Consider the following 19,206-nt stretch of genomic DNA (forward strand, 5'->3'; position numbering starts at 1 on the left):
TTGTCTGAAAGAAATCTCATCATAAATTTGCAAGAGATCTTGGTCATGGCTGCTCAGACCATTCTGATTTATCGAGTGTGGCCAGAAATAACATTTACCTTGGTCCCTATGACCTTGGAAGAGGAGAGGAAAAAAGAAAATGCATTTGTTCGTGTTTGTTGGATTGGTATGCATATATGTCTTTGGGACAAATTTCTTCCTGCTTGCTACCAAGGAAGCTTATATCTTACTTAATTTATAATTTTCCCATTTATTTTAAAATTCTATGTATCGATCGATGGGCAGCATTTTAGACCATGGTACCATGAAATTTTTTATAACCCAAATTTAAGAATAATAGTCTTCATTGTAGAGATACTGGAAGACCAGAGGCTACTTCTCAAAGCCATCTGTGGTTTCCTTTTTTACAATTCAAAGAGCCATCATTCCCTCACAGTCAACTTAAATGGTGCAAAGTTTGAGTTTTTGTTGTCTGCTGCATCTTTTCTGAGTACATTCTCCATTCATCTACCACGTAAATGAAAAGCATATTTTTACCTTATATTTGTTTGCTTAAAGTGTTTACCAACGTATCTGAAATCCCACCTTTCTGCATTAAAAACAGATCCACAACAATTGGAATTTTTGGATATGTGAAATCTTCTTGAGCAAATGGCTTCCTAATAATTACAAAATTGTAAGTATAAATTATTTCGAAGTATTCAAAGAAAAAAAAAGTTGTGAGTCCTCATATCATGAAACAAAAATCCAAATGTTCATGCACAATAGCAAAAGTGCTTAATTTGAGGCTAAGCCTGGGTACTTCAGAACAACAAAACTCAAAGCTTGCATGGCCTTACGTGCAGCAAATAAAGAAAGGCAAGTTCATTGCCTGGATATGTTTATGTTTTCCATAAGCATTCTCATTACTCAATCTTGAGATTGTTTTCATAGACAAGAGTATACAGAGAAAGCACAAAACACAAAGGGCTTACACAAACACATTAACCACTACGGAAAGCTTAAAGAAAATGAGACACAAATCACCAAATAAAACAAAGGTACAAAAAAAAAAAAAAAAAAAAAACTATCAAATTTATGACATGCGTAGCACAGGGAATCCCAGTGGCTGTCAAATACCTTCAGCATGGTCATGGCCATTTTCATCAGGGATGCGTTCAATCAGAGTCTCAATGGACTCATCCCAAATGGGCCTTGTGTCAAAGATGTCCTCAGGAACTGAGTGCTCGGTCTCAACAGGTGGCAGATTTTCAATAACTGAAACTTCCAGGGCACTACTACTTTCATCATCTGAAACTAATTCCTGCTCCCTTTCTGACTGTGTAAGTCTATCCACCAATTTGGAAGCCTCATCACTAATCTCCTCAAAGAATTCTATGGAGTTTCTATAAAGGTCAAAGAAATGCTCCTTACTTTCTTTTGTGGGGCTCATGCCCCCCCTGCAGGATGATGTGGTGCTTCTGCTCTTAACTGGCAAACGGGATACAAATATCTTTGGTCCTGTGGCCCCTTCTTCTGATTCTAACTCAAGCTCCTCTGCCCCCTCTCTGCTCTCTGTTTCTGTCTCAGTGTCACTTCTGGCCTTCACTGGGCATTTGGTCTTTGAGTCCTCTGGACTAACATCAGATTCGGATTTGCTTCTATTATCTAGTGCTCTGCTTGTCACATTCTGTCCCTGAGGAGCAACTGACTGCTGAAGAGATGCATCGAGGTGTGATAGCGACTGCTCCACTCTTTGGATGGGTGCTTTGATGGGGATTTTGGACTTTGGTTTTGCTTCATCCTCCTTACTTTCCTCATCCAGACTAGACAGAACATCTTCAGAAAATGTACTTTCATCCTCTACAGATGGAGGTTCTGGGATTGAAGTGGGGATAGTCCTTACAGGAATTTTGGATTTGCTTTCAGTGGAAGGCACATTCTCCATGGGTGCAGTTGGGATTTCAATCACTGATTTCTGTTCCTCTGGGGAAGAATCGGGAGAATCATCATCCCGATCTGAATATATGGATCTGGTGACTGTGGAAAAATCTAACTGAACTTGTACAACTGGTTCTGGAGAGTCAGAGCAAGGTGTCTGCTTCACATTGGACAGAGAAGGTGTATCACCCCTTTGCATGGTGGGGAGGTCCTCACCCCCTGTAGCAATGGCCTCTTTTGTGGATGGTTCCGTGCAAACTGAAATTCCCATTTGGGAGTTAAGGTGAGTATCTGAAGCAGATATTTCCTCTACTTCCTCACTCAAGTCATCTGGAAGTAATTCGCCTTCATCATCCACTGTTTCCTTTGATTCTGAAAGTGCTAGTGACTCAGCTGTTGACTCCAGCTGTTGGGGTTCAGCTCCAGTGACCCCTTCTTTCATGTCTTCAGAGAGAGTGTCATCCCTAGATTCTTGCCCAATTTGGAAAAAGTGAAAACTTTCATCCGCATAGGACCTTTTAGTCATATCAATGGCCCCACTTCGGGTCATCTCAAACAATTTTCCTTCCTGAAAGAGAAATGGATTTTGCTCACTTGTTGGGGTCCCCTCTTCGGTTGGGGTCCTAGCAGGAGTGGTGTCAGGGGTAGTACCCTGAGATTGTCTGTCCACCATCAGGCCAAATATCTTCTGTTCTTCCTCTTTCACTCGAGCTTCAAAGGCTTCATCATCTTCACGAATTTCACTCCAGGAATCAGAATCCACATCAGTTTTTGTGATGATGACTTTGCTTATTTGTTCACTAATGACTGCTGGTGTACTTGGTACACCAGGCTCTAAAGAGGAGGCTCCATCTGATTGCATTTCCCACAAGGTACTTTCTTGCCTAGATTCGATTTCTAGGTTCTGTCCCTCAAGATTAGATTCTTTGCTTGAAGCAGTTGTACTAGAGGAGCTAGTTACTAACACATCTTCAACAGAGGATGTAGTCACAGAGTATACTTCAGAAGAGTAATCACTTGAGGTGTGACTTGTGTCTGTTTGGGTTTTGCTTTCTTCACTAGAGAAAAAAGATTGGGTAGGAACATTTTCATAAGGGCTTATGACATGTGGATCGTAGATTTCACCAGTCTCAGCTAGGTCAGAAACTGGAACGTCCATGGAAAACCTATCTGTTTGAGTGGTAATAGATGAGTCTTGAGTAGAACAGTCCTTTGGTATATTCTCCAATGTTTCATCAGTTTTTGTGACCTCCACTTTTGTTGTGGAAGATGTGGAGGATATATCATCATCTAATTCCTTTCCTTCAGATTCCGGACGATGAGGCAGAGAGGACAAAGAAGAATAGCTTTCACTGGGGCATTCTCCCTGTGGCGATTTCACAGCAGGAGTATCAAGCTCTTCTCCTGTGTCATTTTCATGAGTATCCTGGGGAGCAAATGATTCCTTGTGGGTGTCTAACTGCTCATCGACATCATCACCAGCAGAATTCTGGAGACCTGAAGAGATGGGGGTGGTTGAGCAGGTAGGACTCACAGCCTCACATCCATGGCCATCACAGACTTTTGGCTGATCAGTGTCTCTGCTTAGATCATCATAAGTTCTATCTGCATCATCAGTGGAAAAAGGGTGACTGTCTTCAGCTAAAGGGGATTCACAGTCTTTTTCTTCTTCTGAGTTACCTGGCTCTTCCTGAGTATCTTCATTCATCTTGAAAGTATATTGTTTGGAAACTATAGGCTGGAACTGCACCTCTTCTGGACTGGAACTGGAGTCTATGCTGGATGGGAGTGGGGAAGGAGGCTGCACTCGAATAACTGGTTCTGGTAAAAGGCCAGAGTCAGCACCTTTCTTCAGCTGTGTCAATTCAGGTTCACTTTCTGAAGAGGAAGAAGGCTTTCTGCTCTCAGAAGTCACCAGCACGGGGACATGGCTTTCACCTGCCATGTTCTCCACCTGTTTTGGTTCATCCACCTGTTTTGGTTCATCCACATCAGCTGAGCTGTCTGCATCTGGGTCAGAGGATGAGGAAGATTCCTCTTGTTTGGGTTCTTTTTTGTAGTCCCGTTTCTGCTTTGCTTCTTGTTCAAGTTCATCAAACATTTTAATTTTGGTTACCATCTTGAACATTTCCTCTTCAGGTGTGAACCTCTTTTTCTCCCCATTTTCTGAGTCATCCTCCTCTGCACATTCATGAATCACGGCTGGTTTTGGTGTACTTGTATCTGCAGCTTTGGGTGTGACCTCATAGCTAACTTCTTCAGAGCTGGGGGTGTCAGGAGAAAGAGGGCTCTTCCCTGAGCTCTCCATGAGTGATGTCTGCTCAAGACTGTCATCTTCAGCACTGCCGTCAGGGTCTCGGAGCAGCCGGGACCTCATGGAGGCCACTTCCGTAATGAGTTCTGTTTTGGCAACAGCTGAAGGAAGAGGAAAGTGACTTGGAAGAATTCCTGCCTTCATCTTTGGTTCAACAGGGCTGCTTTCGAGAGAGTCCCGACAGGGGGATTCTTTCAGAGGACTTGGCTCCAGAGAATCAGGAGTCTTGTGTGAGGAGTTATCTTCCAGAACAGGGCTGGCTTCCAGAGAGTCTTTGTGGCTTACTGCTAATGATTCATCAGCCATTGGGCTGAGGACCTCACTATCACGACTAGGGAGTGCAAGTTCTAACCCTTGGGGACTTCTAATGCCTCCCTGAGGCTTTGATGCAATTCCTGTGTCTGTTTTTACAGATGCCTCAGTCAGAGGTGAGGACTTTGTCTCATCTGTAGATTCCCGAGCCTCACCATCAGTTTGAGTCTTGTGAGCTGAACTATCAAGTGTAAGCTGACTTTCATCACAAGACATTTCCTCCGTCAATGCCTTGGGTGTTTCTTTTCCTAACGATACACTACTGCTGCCTTCTTGTTGGGGGCTTATGTCTTTGGAAGGGTCTGGGGTGGTCACCTTCTGAAAGCACTCAGTAGAGGGCTCTGAGCCCTCAGTGACTGCAGCACCTTGCTCTTCAGAACCATCAGTAATGTCTTTGGTTGGGTGATGTTCTTCTCCTGAATGTGTTTCTGGGGGCGTGTCTAACTTGGTTTCCTTTGTTTCCCCAATTTGCTCCTCACTTTTCTTTGGTGAGAAAGAAAGGCTCTCTGGGCTTGTCTCAGGGGTCTCTGCTAGGCCCTCATGCTTATAGCTCTCTTCTGAACTAATCTGAGGTGTCCCCTCCATCAGGCTGCCACATGGAGAGCCTGCTATCCCTTCCTGTTTTAGGCTTTCAGAACTGGCATCCAAAGCACCACTCTGCAGAGACAGAGCCGGAAGGAATTCATCCTTCATGTAATCTAGTGGAAAGGTTGTATTGAAAGGACTAGTGAGGACCTGGTCTAAGTGAAGCTGCACCTTTTCGGTCCCTTCACTCATCCGGAATTGCTGGTATTTGTCATTGTCTTCTAATTCTTGCTTAATGACATCAGAAAAGTCAGTGGAGGTTTTCCTGTCTGGGCTGATCTGGAGGTCCATGTCTCCCTGCTCATCCACCATTTTTTCTTTGGAAACTTCACTCTCTCTATGGCTTTCTCCTTCAGGGGCTGAGTGAACGGGTTCAGGTGTTTTGGGACTGGGTGCTTTCTCCTTTTCTCCAACTGCATCCTCCTTCTTAAATCCTATCGAGGAAGTCCGGACCCCCCTTCTGGATTCGGAAGCTCCTGTTACTAGGAATCTCTGGCCTCTTTTGATTGTCTGAGTCTCTGTTCTCTGTGTTTCTTTCAGGGTTGCTGTCTGCCCCTTTTCTTTTTCTACTCGGGCTTTACCTTTCTCTTGGGATTGTTTCTGTTTTGCTGATTTATGTTCAAAGAGTCCAGTTTTATGTTTAGATGGGTCCTGACCTGACTGGAAAGCTTTCATCAACTCCCGAACAGACATTGTTTCCTCAATTCTTTCTGTTTTTGAGGTGGGGGACACAGGTGGCTGCTTTTCTGTTTTCCCAGAAGGTGACACAGGGAGGTGCTTCTCTGTTTTCCCAGTGGTTGACACAGGTGGGTGCTTCTCTGTTCTTCCAGAGGGTGAAACGGGCAAGCGTTTTTCTGTTCTCCCAGGTGACACTGGAGGATGTTTCTCCGTTCTCCCAGAAGGTGACACAGGTGGACGTTTGTCTGTTTTGGTGGAAGGAGAGACAGGTGGGTGTCTTTCTGTCTTTGTGGATGACACAGGCGAGTGCCTTTCAGCTTTTGTGGAGGGCGATACAGGGGAGTGTTTCTCAGTTTTACCTGATGACAACACAGGTGAATGTCTTTCAGTTTTGGCTGAGGGTGACACAGGTGAGTGTTTCTCGGTTTTGCTGGATGGTGACACTGGAGGATGCCTTTCGTTTTTCGCAGAGGAGGACAGGGGAGAGTGCCTGTCTGTTCTAGGGGAGGGCGACGCTGGGGCATGCCTCTCTGACTTCAGAGAAGGCGATGCAGTTGGATGCGTCCTGTGAGTGGTCTTCTTGGGCACATCCTCTTTGCCTTTGACTCTGATGGGCAACTTGCTTCGACCTTTCTGTTCATCTTCCACTCGCTTCTGAAGGGCCTTTACTTTATCCTTAATGGAACCAATGGGAGTTTCTTCTATCAGAGGAGAGGTGGCCTTCACAGTGGGAAGAGATTCTGGGGCCAGACCTGCATCTTCATCTAATGACTCTTCCGAACTACCTTTTTTAACTTCTGATTTTTCTTCATTCCCGTTTATGTTTTCCTCTTTCTGTTTCTGCTTTTCTTTTAATTTCCTTCTCACGGGCTTCTTTATTCCCAGGGTTGGTTTGTGCGGTTTCTGCAGGCCCTGTTTCTCATCGGGGGGTGCAGCCTTCCCTTCTTTTTCCGAGCTTTTGCCAACAGATGGAGCCTCACTTTTCTCCCTGGCCACATCGTGACCTGTCTGTGGCTTCTCTCCATGAGGAGACACATATGAATTTAGGTCCTCAACAAGGTAGTTCACTAACCCAGTGGCATCTTTCTCTACTTTGGCTTTGGTCTCTTTCTCTAGTCTAACTTCTACACATGGATATTCAGTGATTTCTAAAGGTGCTTTTTGTTTGGCCTCTTCTATTTCCTCATCACTGACAATAACCCATCCTTCCTCCACTAGTTCTTTCTCAGACTGAGCAGAGCTCTGCACACTGCTTTCCTCTCTTGAGCAGGTTCCGCTTCTTAAGATTTCATTCACTTTCTCTAAATCCTCTTTAACTCTTTCAACAATTTCAAAGGGCTCTCCTGGCTCTTCCTCCGCAGCCTTCACCAGCTCCTTCACTTTAATAGAACCTGCCTTATCAGACACATCTGTGGTCAAGATGGCGGTCATTTTGATCAGATCTTGTTTCATCTCAGAAACTTCAGAGAGCAAGTCCGGACTGGCTAGGACAGGAACTTCATTAACCAGGTGACTTTTCAGGACAGATGTTTCTGTAGATTCTGTCTCATCATCTTTGATGTGAATGAAAAACATTGAAAGTAAAATGGAAATCAAAAAAGATATTGGCAAATGTAAATCAGGACTTTGAAACGACACAGCGTCTTTTCCTGCCGTGGTGGGAGGGGCAACAGAATGGGCTGGGGATGGTGGATCCACAAGGTCTCAAGGTACAAGAGCAAAGCAAGGCTAACGGAAAAAAAAAAAAAAAAAAACTGAAAAGGAAAAATGAGCAGGAAATAACTTGCTTAATTTTCTCACTTGTAGCACATCCACACATACAACAAAGCTATCACAAATAACCGAGACACTCACAAAAAACCCATCACAGATCAAAACAAAGAAACAACGCAGTGAAATTACACAGAGGTATCTCAAGATTGTTCAGATGTTACAGATCAATGTTGGAAAAAAAAAGAAAGAAAGAAAGAAAGAAAAGAAAAATACCATGGGGAAAAAAATAAGAAAAAAAGCATTAGAAATTGCAGAGAGTTGATTTCCTCTAGGTGAAAGCCAGTAGTAGCGAACTCAGAATTAACGCGTCCAATGGTGTACATACGTTTTTTAAATCATGTATCTCTGGAATTCAGCATGTTTAGTTCTGCCAGTACACAATGATGATAGGAAACATCTGAATTGGCTGCAAACTGGCATTTCATCTAAGGGAATTTCACACCTAACAATGACACAAACAGTCTTCTGCTAAGAGGCATGGTCCTTTCCTTGGAGCAACCTCCTTGTTTAGACACGGAACTGACAGACCAAGGAGGGAAATAAAGGAAAGGAAAGAAAAACAACAGAAAAACAAAACAAAACCAAAAAACACTGTGATTAAACGTATATGTGAGTCCAGAGTTAAAATGTGAGGCATGGCAACCCAAATCAGAGACAGTCACACGGGACACACGCACAGTTTATGTAAGCCAAGTTATTTCCATGCAAAGCAAAGGTGGAGTAAAACTGCTGGGAGAGGCGGCCTTGCGGGAAAGCACAGGCAGGAGGATGGTGAGGAATTAGAACGAATATGTAAAACATTACTGTGGTGAAGGATATTCGTTTCCCTACAACAAACGCTGAACGAAGTATATTTGAAGCCCAAATTGTAGGGGTCCACCATCATTAATGGTGAGGAGGAAGGGTTGGTCAAACCTCTAGGATTTAATCCTGAAAAGACTCTAGGAAAGTGACCCTTCAACAGAGACCTTCTTTGAAGATTATTTTGTACCTACACGAAGACTATTTAATGGTTGTCTTTAAACTAAAACAAAACTCAGTATTGAGTGTATATCTGAGATTTGCAAAACATTCACAACATCTAGGAGTTCTTCAGGAAAACCCAGGGCTTTCTAACAGCATGGTTACATTTTTTTCTTCTTTTGCAACAACTGAGTCAGATAAAATTTTGATTCCTACTAGGTTGTACACAGGAACAAAAAGTAGGGTCATTTAAATAAACACAATAGTCCTGAATAAGAGAGAAAAAAATAAAATCACCTTTTTTTTAAAAAAAAGGAGTCAATGAAGGCAACAATAATATGTCATTGAAACAAAAGTGCCTTCTCTTAGAGGAATTTCTATTTGGTAAGGCAATATGAAATGTGAATCTGCATAATATATCAAGATAATTTGTATCAATACAGAATTGTTCAGTTATTTTTAAACCACATCCAGAGGCTCAAATATTCTAGTTTTGAATAATGATTTAACATGAGGGTAAGTCTCACTTAAAGCCATTCCAAGAATTTAGTAGTAAATTATATTGTGCTAGCAGTTAAAAAAAAAAAAAAAGCCCACAGATATAGTATAGGGCCAAGTGACCATACTGAACATGACTCTGAGTTTTCTCCTTTTGTGACTATCATCCAAAATAAAGTAAATCAATGTAAATCTTAAAATCAGTAAACATTAAAAATTAGTATCTTTTTCTAAAGCATTTGGGGCATAAAAGAAAAAAAAAAATGGTTAAATTCAACTTGAGTTTCCACACAAGAATTTAGAGTATCCACTGGAACTAGGCCAACAAACTAAAATGCTAATTGAATATTATAAAGCTGAAATAAATTCAAGGTAACTCTTCTAAAGTCTATAAAAATCAGTTCTGTCTGTTCTAGGTCAGGTTTGGGATTTTGCACCATTATTTAAAATTAGCCCTATAATAAACCATTGTTGTGATTCATGATTTCATCCAGGAGGTTTCAATCGTTGCACTGTTGACCCCTAGTTGTTTTCTAATTTCTCTTTTTTCAGAAACTTTTCACAGAAGTCTGTCAGATCTCCACCTAAGGATTTTAGTTACACTTCACCACAGTAAGGGGTGCAAGGGAGGGATGGAGTGAGTGGAGTTAGCTTCAGCTCAAAACTGTTAGACAGTATCACTTTTGCTGGTGCAGCCTACAAAACAACAAAAAAACCGTCTCTATAGAAGTCCCTGATGCTTTATATAAAAAGTGATACTGTCATATCAATGCTTAAAAAATAATGAGATGATAATGTTAGGCTAACAAATGGACAAAACAGTGGGTGGCATTCTAAACAAGCATAACAGCATACCAGGGTTAACAGGGATGTCAAAAGAAAGTGAATGCTTAGATGAATAATCATTGCATTTTACTGCTAATTAGCTCACAAATTAGGCATATTTGTAATTTAACTGGCCAAGCTGCTTTTATAAATATATATTAATGATTAATAATATAAAATATAATTATTACAGTGGTTAGTAATAACAACTAGCTTGCATTTTTAACTCATGCTTCTTTTTATAGTAGCCAGCTTTCAAACAAACTCAATTTTATTTAAAAATCTTACTTTTTTCAGATGTCATATCGATCTGAAAGAAAACATACATAAATTGAATGGTTACAAATAGCATCTTTGCTTATAGCCCCTGATGTGCATAATAAGCTCTTATTTGTAATTATGTACCTGGGGTGACACCACATGCTGGAAGGTTGGAGTTGTTTGCTACATTTTTTTTTCCTGAGGGTCTCAGTGATTTTTATCCTAACTTTGAAAAAAATAAATCTCTTTTCTAGATATTAGGGGTAAAAAAATCCTAATTATTATTCTTGGGGAACTATGACCCAGGTTGTGATCAATGTGAGAAATACATATTAGGAAAAAGGCCAGGCAAAGGATAGAGTCGACATTAAACAACATGTGTCAATTTAGTGGAAAAAAGAAGAAAATAACCAACAGTATGCCAGGGTGATAGGTCCCACAGAGATAGCTGTACTGTCATTAAAAATAAGTCAGCATTCTCAACCCTAAAAAGAATATGAACTGGGTCTGTTGTCCTGATTCGTTTCTGAAAATACTCGATTAAAAAATCATACATCTAATGGGTAAAATTCTTTTGTGAACATGGCAAAGTTGGTTTCATGGTTTTATTGTTCTTTAAAATATATGCAGGTACCATTTTCAGTAGCAGTGGTGACACGGCCACTGTGTACAGGAAGGAAGTTGAGGACATGAAAGCGCATATGCAGTTAGGGAAAGAATGATCTCAGTCCGGTCATCGGTTGATACGTGTGTGTGGCTGTGTGGAACAGGACAGCGAGTCTAGAATCCTTCCTCCTGTTCTACTTCACCGCCAAGATACCAGACAAAGGGAAATCTGGGAATCCTCTGAACCAAGGCCTTATAGGTTAAGCTGAGGAGTACAGGGTATTAATTATATTTTTTGTTTATATTTTTGTTTCAAAAGCATTAGAATAACATTTATAAAAGAAACAAGTATATTAAAAATAATGTAGCTGGGCATGGTGGTGCACGCCCATAATCCTAGGCTGAGGCAGGAGAATCTCAAGGTCAAGGCCAACCTCAGCAATTTAGCAAGACTCCCATCCCAAAATAAAAAATTAAAAAAGGGCTGAGGATGTGACTCAGTGGTTAAGCACCTTAGAGTTCAATCCTGAGTACCAAAAAAATAAAAAAAAACATAACTAGTAATTATTACAATTATCTTGTAATTAGTAGTTCCCCATTTCTATCAGCTGCCATTTTTAAGTAAATATAAGGAGTTTTCCAATGATTTATTTCATTTCTGTTAAAATATTTGGACATTTTTACGTTTTATAAGCAAGACAAATACCTATTTGAATTAAATACTAAAATGGATATAATCAAATGGCTATTTATTCTGGGTAACTTCAAAGACTTGTTTTCCTCATCTGTGGTATAGTACACACCTCATAGGGTGGTTAAGAGAGATCACACGTGGAGCACTTGATAAAGATCATACTTTATGAGAAATGTTCGGTGTATAATTCTCTATTATAACATTATTATAGTGTAATCAATGAACCATATGCTCCTAAAAGTTTTTGGTTTGAGTCATTCTCAAACTTATTGATCTTAGGACAACCACACTCCTAAAAATTATTGAAGTTCCTGGAAGAACTTTTGTTTATATGTGATATGCATAAACAAATATCTGCATTACCAATTACAGCTGAGAAAATGCTAGGATCCAATAATATATAAGCATACATCCCATTACTATGGTATCACATATTTATGGCCTCTGGGTACTGCTCTATGGCCTGGTAGGATATAGGAATTAAAAAGGCAAGTGATACCTTAGCACTGCTATAAAATGAATTTTGACCTTCAAGCAACTTCAGACCAACCTTTGAGAACCATTGAGTTCAATAGCTTTTGGAGAAATGTACATTTGGCATAGAGAAAGGACTGAAATTTATAGGGAAACTTAACTATCCTCTGAAGTCAATCCACAAGATGAGAAAACAGGCTCAGAGAGGTTAAATGAAATTCTGCCCCCTTGATTACTAAAAACATTGGTTTATCTCTTCTAAGAACGCATGTGATTGTAGCAATGACACAGCCATTAATTAGTGACACCATCATAAAATTACCTCTTCCTCCTGCTCTTGGTCTGACTCTGACTCCTTGCCGCCCCAACATGCCATGCAAGATGGAAAAAGAGAGAAGGAAGAGTAGAGTGTTTAGAAGAGAAGAGTAAATACCCTACCAACAAACATCAACAGGCACCCTTGGAGCCAGCATACTCTTATTTTTTCTTATTAAGTTTACAGAAGGCAGACAGAAAATCAAAGAGGACTGATTTAATTCTGTATATTTGCGAGACAAAAGAACAAAAAATACAAATATACTAATTTTAGATGCTAGGTCATCAAGTAGCCTCAGATTGACATTTAATGGATTCAATGGCATCTGTCTACATAAATAGTGATGATGATAACCCCAATCATCACAGAGATTGACTGAAAATGTCAAAAAACCGTGAGTATGCAGATGATGAAAACATTTTCAATACACAGGCAATATACAGCAGTTTTATTATAATAGCATGCTATTAAATTCCAAAGTAGATCTTAAATGTGCAATGCTGGCATTTTCTCCTTTTTGAAATTAGTATATAAAAAACTGAATTAGTAAATAAGTTAGTAAATAAAAAATTGTTCTTGACCATCATGGCATTAATAACTGTGTCTGATGTCTTAATACAAAACCAAGTCAATGTTTTCTCATACAGCTTATTGAAAGCTTACTGCAAACCAAAGTTTGTTCATCTTTTTTATTTTTATTTTTTTGTCTCGCCACAGTTTTTTGGGTGTATTATAGTTATACATAATGATGGAATTTGTTATTACATATTTGTTCATGCATGCAATATAGCAATATAATTTGGCCAGTATACTTCCTAGCACTTCTCCCTACCCCCCTGGACATTTCCTCCACTGATTTCCTTCTGATTTTCATGAGCTCCCCACCCCTACCTTTCTTTTCCTTTTTCCTGTCTAGCAATACAACTTTATATTGTATCACATAAAGCTCCTTCTCTTTGTGTATCACTCAGGTGGCTTGAATATATTTTTTTATGGTTCCTATTTGGCATTCTGCTTCCAGTGACTCACCAATATTCAGTACCACAATCTGAAGAGTACATTCTGCATCACTGGAGTACAATTAGATTACATCCATTTGGGTCAATATAGCAATGCTACATTCCAATTTTGGGAATAACATGTATATTTACATATGTAAATATTTCATTTTTTAGTCATTTAATAATACTTTACAATGTCAAATATGATGCTTTTAGCTTTTCTCTATGTTATTTTGGTTTACATAATTAATTAAGCAAAATATATAATTTGACAATCATGGCGGGTAAAATAAGAAAGAAAATTCTTTGTTTTATGGAGTGAAGACTTAGGATTTTAAATATATCCCTCCTTCTCAGCAGCCATGATCTATAATGTGCACACTGACAACCTACTGTAGCCACCTACAGATTGCCATTGGGAGCTTCCTATTTATAAAGGGATATTGGTTTAAAATTTTTTTGAAAAACTTAAAAATAATTTTTAAAAGTTATTTACAACATTTAACTAATTCAGTTGTCATCTTTGATATAACCAGAGTATTTAAAGTTTTATATAACTGGGAAAGGTTTGAGAAGAAAGTAATGCCTAGATAGACTTTGTGTCAGAAGTGAGTTATTTTTTTTTTCTTTTCATCAGTGTTTCTGATGTTATTTCTTGTAGAACAGGGATATTTTTTATACTGACATGTTAAAATAATTGAAAAATTAATTTATTGCTCCTAAAACAGGATAGATTATGGTAATTATTTGAACAAAAATAAAATATCATGAGGTTATCCTGAATTTAATAATGTATTATCTACATGTGAATTGGTTGTATGCAAAGCCAAGAGACTCCAGTATTTTGGTAGGGCTAATTGCACTACAGTGGTCTCAAGACAGCACATGGAAATAAAGCTAATCATTTTATTAATATGTTATATTAATATGTTATATTCAATATGTTGATAAAATTTTTCATCAAAGTACATTTAATGCAAAGTAAAAAGAAACTACTTCTTCCTTTATTTGAATGGAAAAATCATAAATTCAACAGGTTAACAAAAGTGATTGTTACATGTGCTTATATTCACTGCCTTTATTTTTGTTCATCTTGAAGGATTTGAATTCAGTTTCTACTCTGTCAGAATCACACTACAACAGACATTACGTACCTTCATATAAATCGGCAGGGTGATGTTTAAGTTACAAATAGCTTGATGCACCAGGCCTCTTGTGGATTTGGGCTCCTTCATAAATGATAGTCGTCCGCAAGGTTCCTGAGTTGTATCGCGTACCTTGAACAAGAACAACATTATGTTCACCTATATTTAACATTTACTATTTATTTCAATTAGGCAATATTTAAAGGGGGAAAATAAAATTCATTTGTTAATGCTCAGTAAAAATTCAAAGGTCTTCCTCCTCCCCACACTCATTTAGAATAACTTTTTAAAAAAACATTTAGCTATATCCAGCTTTATGAAGTATGATTGACAAATAAAAATTTTATATATTTAAAGTACACAAATGTGATGATTTGATGTATGTATGTATTGTTAAATAATTATTATAATCAAGCTAATTAAAATACCTATCACCTCATCTGGTTATTGTCCCCCTTGTCTTGAAAACACTTAAGACCTCTCTTGGGAAGTTTCAAAATACAAAACATTATTATCAACTACTGTCACCAAATTGTACATAAGATCTCAATCACTTATTAAGCTTTTTAAAAAACCATGGTAAGATATAACATAAAATTTACTATTGCTACTATCTGTAAGCAGATGAGTCAGTGGCGTGAAGTACAATTCTAGAGCTGTGTGATCATTACTACTATCTACAACTTTTCATTACTCTACAATAAAATTGTCCTCTTTATACAATAACTTCCCAGTCCTCCACCCTGATAACCTCTATTCTACTTCCTTTCTCTGTGAATGTGCCTATTCCAGTTGCTTGGTAAAGGTGGAGTCATACAATATTCTCTGTTTTATTTTACTTAGCATGTTTAGATTTTTAGATCTTTAATTCTGTGGCATTTGGTACATTCACATTGTTGTATAACCAAGCACTACCACCCTACCTGTCTTCATTCAGAACTTGCCGACCTTTCCAAACTGAAACTCTGTGTATATTAAACAATAATTTCCCATTCCCTCCATCCCCCTGCTCCTAGTAACCACCTTTGCATTTTCTGTCTTTGTGAAATTTGACTACTCTAAGTACCTCATATAGCAAAACTATACAATATTTGTTCTCTGTGTCACTTATTTCATTTAGCATATTGTTTAAGTGTCATCTATATTGTAGCATGTATCAGAACTTCATTCATTTTAAAGGCTAAATAATACCATTTGTGTGTATGTTTGTTTATCTATTTATCTACCCACTTGGGTTGTTTCCACTTTTTGGCTATTGTGGATAATGCTGCTAAGAACACTGGTGTGTTATTAACACTTTCAGTTCTTTTGGGAGCATACCTAGAAATGAAACTACTGGATCATATGTACTTAATATTTTGACAAAATATCATACTGTTTTACACAATGACTACATTACTTTATATTCCCATCAACAGTGTAAGGTCCACATCCTTGCCAACATTTATTTATTTGATAGGATTTATTTTAATAATAACCATTTCATGGGTATGAAGTAGTATCTTATTGTGCTTTTGATGTGCATTTCCCTAATTTGTTGAACATTTTTTTTTTCATGTGCTTATTGGTCATTCTTATACCTCTTTGGAGAACATTTTCATATTGGGTTTCTTGTTGGATGACTTTTGCACATCCACAATATCAAATATTAGCTAAATTATGCAGATGTCTTTACTAAGTGGGTCCAATACCTTTCAGCACTACTGTATAATGAGGTAGTCTGTAAGAACCCATCATTCATCAAGTAAAACAATAGAAGCAGAAGTAGCATAATGGATAATCTTTAGAGATCTTGGGCAGATTTATTAAATAGGTTTGCAGATGCATGTTTTGAAAAATCATGAAGTGTTAAAAATAACAAAAGGAGTCATTGCTGATGAACAGTTTGGGAAGTCAAAGCTTGAAGAAGGACTGGGGGGGGGGGAGCAGAGACTAGCCTATGCCTTGTGAGGACTAAACATTAAGAACTCTACAATAGTGAAATAAGTTGTGAGAAATAGGAAAGAAAAGGAACAAACAGAGTAGAGAGGAGTTATTAGTTTTATTTTATCTCATAAATGTGTCATTCATATGCTGTGATCCTCTTTAGAATTGGTATCTAGGCCCTAACTTGAATTGATATTCCTAAAACACAGACAGCACATTGATGGTGCACTGACCTGTCATCATAACGTTTGTTGGATGAATATACGAAAATACATCAAATCAATAGCTCTATCTGGGATGATTTCTTATTAGCCTAAGTGAGATTCTGGGTCTTTTTTTTTTGACAACAAAAAAGTTGTCAGAACTCTTTTGGTCTCCACACTTCTGAAATTCACTCATATTTTTAAAATTTAAGCCTAAATATTTAAAAGTCATTAGTCTATTTTTTAAAAAATAGACTCCCCCTCAAATTTTGAAGAGTAGTCAGTGTTTCTAATTAACGAGTCAGCTATTATTTATTCTTATTCTCCTCCTTAAACATGGTCTATAACTAAAACTTAAAGTTGACTTTGAACTCCAAAAATAAAAATATTTGGTTTTCTAGAACCATTACATTTTACAAACACAGACTAAAAAAAAAAATCTGTGAATAATTGAGAGGCAAATATTCTCCACTATGAAGGAAGTCAAATCTTTTCTTGATCTTGAATAAAATACATTACAAAATTCCATGCATACATTACCTTGACAAAGAGAGGAAGTCTGTTTTCTTTAAAGGCAAAAAAACTGAATATGTGGTGTTGGCCACTCTTGGTTAATGGCACCAGGTTGCCGAAGCAATCAACATAGATGGGCTTTCCTTCTAATACCTGGGTGAAATGGAGAAAAAGAACAGAATAAAAGAGTTGCAATTATAGTTTATTATTTACACAAAGAAAGCAGCAGTGTTACTACTTGGAGTTTTACATTCTTAAAATATACATATAATAATCTTTACGTTGCCAAATGACAATTTGTCTTATATATGACAAGGTATAGAACTTTTTATTGGTAATGGAAATCTTCAAATGCAAGGAAACATTAATGCTTTCATTTCTATCACTGTACCACAAACCAATAGATATTTAATTTTTAAGTTTAAAATTCTAATTGGCTAATTTTTGACATTACAATGAGTCAGATTACTGGATTTCAACATCAAACTGATGGAGAATTCTGAAATAAGAATAAGTAATTTAAAAAAGCCCTGGGTATCCTATGTCAACATTTACACAAAAGGAAGAAATTCTCAGACTGTTTTCTTTACTAAAAAAATAAAAATCTTAATTTATTTATTTCAAATAAAAAGAACATCCAGGAAAACTAAAATAATCTCAATTGCTACAGTCACATATTTTGAGTTTATCAATAACTCATAGTTGTTCTTCAAATAATCTTCAAAGGAACCCTTTTATCTTCTCACATTCACTGAGATCATCTCTATAGGACGGGTCTAAATTGGCTGAGAAGAGCTGATTTTATTTATTTGTAGTGCTGGAAATCCAACCTGGGCCTTGTGCATGGTAGGCAAGTGCTCTACCACTGAGTTACATCCCCAGCCTCAGAAAATGGCTGATTTTACCTTAATGTTTTTTTTTTAATAACTTTGTTCATAATATTATATTTGAAATATAAGTCTAATGACAGAACAGCAACATAGCCTATCTGTATTTTTAATACAGTACCTCCACATCCCTGCTTCTGGCCACTTCAGCGAAGTTTTCTTGTTGTTCAAGGGTCTTATCCACTTTATCATCAGTCATGCAGAAACATCTCAATCTGGCTTCAATGGGGTCATGTGATTTGGCAAATACGACAAATTTGGCCATGTAAGGTACACAGATAATTTCCCTGTACACTTGTGATGCAAAGGTAACGGATTCCTGTATCTGTCGACAATCTATCAGCCAGAACCTAGAAAAAGAAATAAAAACAATTATTTAAAGTGTACCCCTTGGGAAAAAAATCAGCTCCTTTAATATGATCAGAGTAGTCAACAAGTACTTCTTAGAATAAGAAGACGGTGAGAGCATGAATAATGAAAGGAAAAGGAAAGGGAAAGAAACAAGGATGGCAGGATAGACGGGGGGGCGGGGGGGGGCAGAGGGAGCAAGGGGAAGGGAGCTAGACCAGGTTTCTGAGATCAACTATTAAATACTGTTTGTGTTTTCCTTCCTTGGAAACAATTCTATGTATTCAATCCTCTGAAACACACCTGTGGTGTTTTAGAATTCTCTAGTGGTGTAAGCCCAGCCTCAGCCTCAGATTTGACAGGGATCTCAATGAAAGAGTTCCTATTTCCCCTCTTAGTCTTCATTGCATTTCCTGAAGCTTTTCCACAACATTTGCTGTGTTTCTTCATCTCATTATTCCTTTCCAAGCGACTCTCCAATAACTAAGATTGTATCGATTCAACCATTTAAAAATTTGGCTCCTGAATGCTTTAATTACTAATGGATTCAAATGGATCATAGAATAAATTACTGGTTCCATGATTTTATGATTTCCAGACTCTCATAAATCTGTGCTGTTTGGCAGCTTTTTGCTCAGATATCACTTTTCCCAGTACAGCGAGGTTGCTAACCCTTTATGACTCTCCTTGAGCATCACCCTTACCGCAGGGTGGAGAACTTGAAGCAGAAAGTAGAGGCCATCAGATGGATATTTTCTCAATTTTGTCCTTTCTACCCTTCCAAAGGTTTCTTACATAATAAAAATTTTGTATTCATTAAACCATAACTTCCCATTTTCCTCCTCACTCTAGCCCCGGATAAACTCTATTCTACTTCCTGTCTCTATGGATTTTCAGTTGGCATAATGTTTTTAAACTTCAGTGTAGTTCTTGGCTCATGGCAGGGACACAAAATTACCTTCCT

General features: G+C 38.0%; 1 protein-coding gene across 13 annotated transcripts in view; it reads right to left on the reverse strand.

The window, feature by feature from the left end:
- Positions 1-19,206, reverse strand: part of Ank2 (ankyrin 2) — a 652,896-nt gene that overhangs the window by 19,941 nt on the left and 613,749 nt on the right. For 9 of the 13 annotated variants that reach the window (XM_071614454.1, XM_071614457.1, XM_071614455.1 and 6 more), the window contains 5 exons: positions 18,016-18,244; positions 17,035-17,160; positions 14,375-14,497; positions 12,226-12,258; positions 10,157-10,178 (listed from right to left, as the gene is read on the reverse strand). In XM_071614454.1, coding sequence (XP_071470555.1) covers positions 10,157-10,178; positions 12,226-12,258; positions 14,375-14,497; positions 17,035-17,160; positions 18,016-18,244 — 533 coding nt within the window. Of the gene's footprint in view, positions 1-1,119; positions 7,363-10,156; positions 10,179-12,225; positions 12,259-14,374; positions 14,498-17,034; positions 17,161-18,015; positions 18,245-19,206 lie in introns of all 13 variants that reach the window. The other 4 variants (XM_071614451.1, XM_071614452.1, XM_071614456.1 and 1 more) reach the window with 2 other exon arrangements.

This window comes from Marmota flaviventris, chromosome 7 (assembly GCF_047511675.1).
Source record: "Marmota flaviventris isolate mMarFla1 chromosome 7, mMarFla1.hap1, whole genome shotgun sequence".
Lineage (NCBI taxonomy): Eukaryota > Metazoa > Chordata > Mammalia > Rodentia > Sciuridae > Marmota > Marmota flaviventris.